At 44.0% G+C, this 7894-nt stretch overlaps 1 protein-coding gene across 1 annotated transcript in view; it reads right to left on the bottom strand.

The window, feature by feature from the left end:
- Positions 1–1882: 1882 nt before the first annotated feature.
- The window catches only part of Glod5 (glyoxalase domain containing 5), a 19369-nt gene continuing 13357 nt past the window's right edge, over positions 1883–7894 (bottom strand). Inside the window, exons 3-4 of the mRNA XM_029568041.1 lie at positions 3433–3588; positions 1883–2234 (exon numbers count right to left, since the gene is read on the bottom strand). Coding sequence (XP_029423901.1) covers positions 2109–2234; positions 3433–3588 — 282 coding nt within the window. The 3' untranslated portion in view covers positions 1883–2108. The remainder of the gene's footprint in view (positions 2235–3432; positions 3589–7894) is intronic.

Below are 7894 nucleotides of genomic sequence, written 5' to 3'. Positions count from 1 at the left end.
AGGATTTTGTTTTGTTTTGAGACAAGGTCTCACTATGTAGCCCTCACTGAGTTAGAACTGCTCACTGGGTTAGAACTTGCTGTATAGACAGACTGGCTTAGAACTTGTGAGCCTCCTGTCTCTACCTCCTGAGTGCTGGGATTACACGTGTGTACCATCACACCCAGTTAGATATCCTTATCTGTTGTTCAAAGCTGTCTCACCAATGCCTGGAACAGGGACTAGCACAATATGTGCTTAAGATATATATATATATATATATGTCTTTTTTGAGACAGGGTCTCCCTGTAGCCCCAGCTGTCCTGGAACTCACTATGTAGACCAGGGTGGCCTTGAACTCACAGAGATCCGCCTGCCTCTGCCTCCTGAGGGCTGGGACTAAAGGCGTGTGCCACCACGCCAAGCTTAAGGTATGTTTTTTAGTCGACAAAATGAGTGAATGGCATGGTGATGATGGAGGAGGCAGAAGCAGAAGAAACTTGCCGTAGGTGTGGTGACTCATGCCCATCATCCAACACTCAGGAGGCTGAGGCAGGAGGATTGCCTTGAGTTTGAAGCCAGCTTGACTTATATAGCTCTGTCTCAAAGAAGAAAGGAAGGGAAGGAGGGGGAAGAGAGAGGGAGGGAGGGGGGAGGGAAGAAGGGAAGGAGACAGGGAAAGAAAAAGAAAAGGAAGGAAGGAAGGAAGGGGGGGAACTAATTGACCTTGTTCCACGCACTCCAGCGCTGAGCCTCAATTGAGATGAGTCTATATCTACCAGACCTAAAGGGTGAAAATCCTAGATACTCCGGAATGATAGCAGAAAAAAAATCTCCAGAAGGAGGTAGCATTTTCTGGCATATTCCTGGATAGTCTTATAGGAACTGTAGAGATCCTGGGGTTCATATGAGGCTCATGAAATGAAGGAAACATCTGGAGTAATAAGATGGGTTAGAAAAATGGAAACAGGGCAGGAGAGATATGACTTAGAGGTTAAGAGCACTATGTGCTCTTGCAGAGGACCCAGGTTCAATTCCCAGCACATACATGACGGCTAACAACCATCCATAACTCCAGTTCCAGGGGATCTGACGCCCTCTTCTGACCTCAGGGGGCATTGCAGGACACTTACGCACTTACACACATGTAGGCAATACACTCATATACATAAAATAAAAATAATAAAATACCCGGGCGTGATGGCGCACACCTTTAATCCCAGCACTCACTCGGGAGGCAGAGGCAGGGGGATCGTTGTGAGTTCAAGGCCAGCCTGATCTACATAGTGAGTTCAGGTCAGCTGGGACTACAGGGAGACCCTGTCTCAAAAAGACAAAAATAAATAAATAAATAAATAAATAAAATATAAAATAGCCGGGTGTTGTGATTCACACTTTTAATCTCAGCACTTGGGAAGAGGCAGAGATAGGAAGATCTCTGTGAGTTTGAGGTCAGTCTGGTCTACATAGCAACTTTCAGGCAGCTGGGGCTACAGGGAGACCCTGTCTAAAAAACTAGAAAAAATAAATAAATAAAATCTTAAAAAAAATTTTTTTTTAAAAGTCAGGTATGGTGGTACATGCCTTTTAATCCCAGAACTTGGGAGGCAGAGGCAGAAAGGTCTCTGTGAGTTTGAGGCCAGCCTGGTCTACATAGTGAGTTTCAGGCCAGGTGGGGCTACAGGGAGACCTTGTCTCAAGACCAAAAAAAAAATTATAAAAAGAAAAGTGGAAAGAGTGATGATGGGTCATTGACAAAGAGAAATCTGTCAAGGGCCTTGAATCTCAAAAGGATGACTCTGGATTTAGTCCTCAGAGACACCACACCATAGTCACAGACCTCCAGAAAATATGGAGAAGTCATGCCCTAGCCAAGCACCCAGACATAAGGCCGAGACAAGAATGATGAGCTTAGATGGAGATATGAGTCATTTATTGGATGGAGTAGCTTGGATGAAAGCCATCCAGAAACAAAAGTTTGAATAAAACCTGTTTTAGGCCCTCTTCACAGAACGTGTGATGTGCTGAAGTTCTCAGTCCTGGGAGGTCTTTGGGCCTGGGCCAAGGATCGCAGGAAAGAAGGGAGATGATGATATCTTGAGAACAGGATGGAGGAAGGCCAATGTCAATCACGAGGTGATGTAGTTGGACACCTCAATCAGATTTCTATCAGGATCTCGGAAGTAGATGGACATAATAGGCCCTTTTGCTCCTGTTCTGGGGACTGGACCTTCCTCAATAGGGACATTGCAAGCCTGAAGTGAGCAGAGAAGACAAAAGTCATGTGTCACGGATGTGTGAGACCAAAATTTAATTCTTGGAAAATTCCATCTTTTTTCTTCCTCACCCCTCCATATTGTGGATTGAATCCAGGACATCCCACATGCTAGGCAAATGCTCTACCACTGAGCTACAACCCCAGTAAAAATTTAATTCCTAATTGTGACTTAGACTCCTTTAGATAGAACAACCCTACGTTTCTGATCTCATTTCTTGCCATTCTTCCCTTACTTTACTCAAGATGTATAGCCTTGGGCATCTTACCTAACTACCTCGAACTTCAGTTTCCTCTTCTGTAAAATAGGAACGGTAATAGTACCTCATATTAGCCAGAATTCAAACCCAAGGAGCTTGGGTCTGAGTCTATACTCTTTTTAGTTTTCCTTCATAGTCTGGGAATTGAACCCAAGGCTTCCTGTGGGCTAGGCAAACATTCTACCACGGAGCTGCATCCCCAGACCTACAGCTATTGGTTTTTAGTTTCTCTTTGTTCCAAGATAAAATGGATTTGTCATATACTTGGTGGAGATATCATTTCTCCCTTAAGTGCATGGATATAAAAGAGTTTTAAAACTTTGTTTTATTATTATTATGGTATATATGATGTGTGTGTGTGTGTGTGTGTGTGTGTGTGTGTGTGTTAGTACACATGTTTCATGACCCACATGTACAGGTCAGAGAACAACTTGCAGGAATCAGTTCTCTCCTTCTACCATGTGGGTCCCTTTATGTGGATTCCAGGGATTGGACTTGATCGAATGCAGGTCCTCAGGTTCATGTGGTAAGTAAGCACCTTTACCCATTGAACCATCTTTCTGGCCCAGATATAAGGGTTTTTTTGAGTGGGGGAATAGAGTCTCACTGTGTAGCCCTGCCTGGCCTGGAACCCACTGTGTAGACCGGGTTGGACTAGAATTCACAGAGATCTGCCTATCTCTGCCTCCTGAGCACTGGGATTAAAGGTGTGCACCACTATGCCTGGCATCTAATACTTCCTTTATAAAATCTATTTGGTTACATGAAAATGACATCAATGAAAAGAAAAGTAGATAATTGTATATAGGCATGATGGGATCTGCCATGTGTGAAGTTTGAAGAAGACCTCCTTGGGTCACACTTCTGTTTTCACAGTGTGCACAGTCACTTTCTCAATAAGAATGACATTGCACTTACCTTGAGGCGCTCTATCACGTCCTCCAAAGGTGCCTCTGTGATCAGACATATGTCCAGGGAGCCTGGAATGGGGTGAGCTGCTTTGGGTTCAAATTCCTTTCCCACCTCGTGTAGATTAAATTTTTGGTCACCAAAACACAATGCTTTCCGATCTCCCTATTTAGGAGAGAGAAAACAACTTAGAACTAATCTGCCGAGATGAGTTGAATTAAAGCCGCCCTCCCTGCTCCAAAAGAGGGGAAAGGGCAGCTACACAGTAGCTCTTGCTAACAACTGGGATTTTTTTTGTTGGTTTGGGGATTTTTTTTTGATTAAAAAAATTTGTGTGTACAAGTGCTTTGCTTCATGTATGTAAGTGCACCTGTGAACTCAATGCTCGTGGAGACTAGAAGATGGCATCAGATGCTCTGGAAATGGAGTTATAAGTGATTGTGAACCCCCCCCCCCACGTTGGTCCTGGGAACTGAACCTTGGCCCTCGGCAACAGCAGCCAGTGCTTTTGATTGAGCCATCTTTCCAGCCCCAGCTGCAATTTTAAAATTATTTATTCATTTATGTGTGTGTCTATGCACTTGTGCACACACACACACACACACACACACACACACACACACACAGAGGCCAGAAGAAAGATCCCTCAGGGCTGGAATTACAGGCATTTGTGAGGTGCCCACTTTTCACCTGGGTGCTAGGATCCAAACTCTATTCCTCATGATTGAGCAGCAAGTGCTTTTAATCTCTAAGGAATCTCTCCAGCCCAACATTTTAAAATTGTTTATTCTTTTTAAAATTATTTATTTTATATGTATCAACGTTTTGCCTGCAATGTAAGTGTACTATGTGTGCCCACAGAGGACAGAAGAGAGTGTCAGATCCCCTGAACTGTTAGCTGTCATGTGGGTGCTGGAACTGAACCCAGGTCCTCTGCAAGGGCAGTCAGTGCGCTTAACTGCTGAGCCATCTCTCCAGCCTTCTGTTATTGTTTTTAAAATTTTTATTTATGTGTATTTTATGTGTGTGAGTGTTTTGCCTGAGTGTATGTAAGTGCCTGAGTGCATCACAAGCAGTGCCCACAGAGACCAGAAGATGGTGGATCCCCTAGAACTGGAGTTACAGACTATTAGCTTCCATACAGATGTTGGGAACTAAACCCAGGTCATCTGCAAGAGCAGCAAGTGCTCTTAACAGCTGAGCCATTTCTCCAGCCCATTTTTTTCTTTTTAAAATTTTAATCTTAGGGCCAGAGGTGGTGGCGCATGCCTTTAGTCCCAGCACTTGGTCTACATAGTGAGTTCAGGTCAGCTGGGACCCTGTCTCAAAAAAGACAAGAAATTAGCTGGGTGTGGTGGCACATGCCTTTAATCCCAGCACTCGGGAGGCAGAGGCAGGCAGATCTCTGTGAGTTCAAGGCTAGCCTGGTCTACATAGTGAGTTCCAGACCAGCTGGGGCTACAGGGAGACCCTGTCTCAAAAAGACCAAAAAAAAAGACAAAACATTTTTTTTTATTTTATTTTGTGTGTATGAATGTTATGCTTGCATGTATGTAAGTGCACTCATGTCGTGCAATGCCCATGGAGGTCAGGAGAAGACGTTGGATCCCCTAGAATTGGAGTTGTGGACTGCTGTCAGCCACCTTGTGGGTGCTGAGAGCTGAACCTGAGTCCTCTGCAAGAACAACCAGTGCTCCTAACCACTTAGCCTTCTCTCCAGCCCCCTGTTTTTTTGAAAAATGTTTTTATGCAGCCAGGCATGGTGGCCTTTAATCCCAGTACTCGGGAGGCAGAGGCAGGCAGATGGGACCTCTGGGAGTTTGAAGCCAGCCTGGTCTACATAGCGAGTTCCAGGCCAACTGGGGCTACAGGGAGACCCTGTCTCAAAAGTACCAAACAAGAACAACAACAACAAAAACAAATGCAGAACAGTGTACATGTGTAGCCACTTGTGAGTCACGGTATGGGCATGAAGGTCAGAGGACATCTTCTAGGAGCCAGTTCTCTCTTTCTACCATATGGGCCCCAAGGATGGCACTCAGGTTGTTAAGACTTGTTGGCAAGGGCCTTTTCCTGCTGAGCCATCTCCATGTCCCCCAAATAAGTCTTTTTAAAGAATATTTTATTTTATTATTTTTATTTTGTGTGTATGAGTATATTACCTGCATGTATGTGAGTGCACCCATGTCATGCAATGCTGCGGAGGTCAGAAAAGGGTTTCAAATTCCCCTGGAACTGGAGTAAAGGACAGTTCATAGCCGCCATGTGGGTGCTGGGAATCGAACCCAGGTCCTCTTCAAGAGCAGTCAGTGCTCTTAACTGCTGAGCCATCTCTCCAGCCCCTCAAATAACAATCTTTTAAAAGCAATTGTAAAAGTTATGCAACAGTGTGATGGAGCAACTGGAGAAATGCTGAGGGGGAGATTCTCATGCATATGGAGGATTTATATGTTGCACTGGCATCAGGGATGGACATGGATCTGGGCCAGGCAAGTGGCTCCAGGCCCCCTTCTTTTTGAATTATTGATTATTTATTATTTATTTGTGTGCTTGAGTATATGTATGTACACCTTATGAGTGCAATACCTGAGGCCAGAAAAGGACTTTAGGTCCCCTGGAATTGGAATTACAGGTAGTTGTGAGATGCCCTATGTTGGTTCTAGGAGCTTATCCAGTGTCCTCAGTAAGAGCAGCAAGTGTTCTTAACGACTGAGCCATATCTCAAGCTCCCCAGCTTCTTTTTTTTTTTCAACAAAAAGCATGTATTTTTAAATTCTCTCTGTGTGTGTGTGTGTGTGTGTAAATATGTGTACATGAGTACAAGTGCCTGTGGAGGCCAGAGATGTCAGATTCTCTCTGGAGCTGGAATTACAGGCAGTTCTGAGCTGCATAGTGTAGGTGTATTGGGAACCAAATGCAGGTCCTCTGCAAGAGCAGTATATGCTCTAACTACTGAGCTATTTTGCAGGTCACCCGATTCTTCAGCTTTTCTTTTTCTTTTTTTTTTCCCTTTTTTGACACCAAATTTTTCATGACGTAGTCCAGGCTGGTCTCAAACTCATTTTTCTCCCTCTGCATCTCAAGTGCTAGGATTAAAGACTTGTGCCATAGTACCTGGTTCTCCCTGTTGTTTTTTTTTATGTCTATGAGTGTAAGTGTACCCATGTCATGCATTGCTGACAGAGGTCAAAAGAGGGCATCAGATTTCCTGGAACTGGAGTTACAAACAGCTGCTAGCCACCATGTGGGTACTGGGAATCAAACCTGGGTTCTCTGCAGGAGCAGCCAGTGTTCTTAACTGCTGAACCATCTCCCCAGTTCCCTGTTTTGTTTTGTTTATTATAAGCACAAATCAAATTTCTGTATAGCCAATGTTGTGCCCAGCTCTAAAAAACTTACATTTCAATCTCAGAATGATGACATACTTATAATCCAGCATTTATGAGGCTGAGGTAGGATAGACTGACTTCAGCTTCAGTCACAAAAAGACTCTAACAAGTCAGGTGTGGTGGTGCACGCCTTTAATCCCAGCACTCGGGAGGCAGAGGCAGGCAGATCTCTGTGAGTTCAAGGCCAGCCTGGTCTACATAGTGAGTTCCAGGACAGCTGGAGCTACAAGGAGACCCTGTTTCAAAGACAAAAGAAAAAAAAAGAGACAGGGTCTCTCACTCAACCTAGAGTTAGGCTGGTAACCATCAAGCCCTAGTGGTCCTCCTGTCTCCACACATACAGGTGTGGAGATTACAGGTGTGGATTACAGGTGTGTGTGCAACCATGCTGGGATTTTTATGTTGAGTGCTGTGGATTTGAACTCAGGTCCTCATGCTTGTGTAGCAAATGCTCTTATCTGCTGAGCTGTCTCCCTGGCCCCTTATGTTGGTGGTATAGCCACCTTCCATTCTTTTTTGTTGTTTGTTTGGTTGGTTTTTTTGAGACAGGGTCTTCCTGTAGCCCGACTGGCCTGGAGCTAGCTATGTAGACCAGCTGGCCTTGATCTCACAGAGATCCACTTGCCTCTGCCAGTCAAGTGCACCACCATACCTGGCTATATACTAATTTTTAAAGCAGTTTTAAATTCACAGTAAAACTGAAAGGAAGGTACAGAGATTTCTCATATGCCCTTACTAACACAATGTTCCCCACTGTCAGCATCCCAAGCAGAGCAATGTATGTGTTGCAATTCATGAAACTATATTGATATATCTACAGTTTATATCAGGGTTCTCTTCAGAGGAGGTGTTGTGCATTCTATGGGTTTGGACAATTGTGTTATATCATGATAGGCAGTCATCATTACTATGTCATGAGATAGATAGTTTCATGGTCCTACAAATCCTCTGTGGTCTGCTGATTCATCTCTCCCACCTCGCAATGATTGGCAACCACCTATCATTTTATTATCTTCTTAATTTTGTCTTTTCTAGAGCATTATGTAATATTCAATTTTATTATTTTTTATTTTTATTATTTA

The sequence above is a fragment of the Nannospalax galili genome, unplaced genomic scaffold (assembly GCF_000622305.1).
Source record: "Nannospalax galili isolate Female #2095 unplaced genomic scaffold, S.galili_v1.0 scaffold741, whole genome shotgun sequence".
Lineage (NCBI taxonomy): Eukaryota > Metazoa > Chordata > Mammalia > Rodentia > Spalacidae > Nannospalax > Nannospalax galili.
Note: the sequence above shows the minus strand (reverse complement) of the source record. Positions and strands in the feature narration are given on the sequence as shown.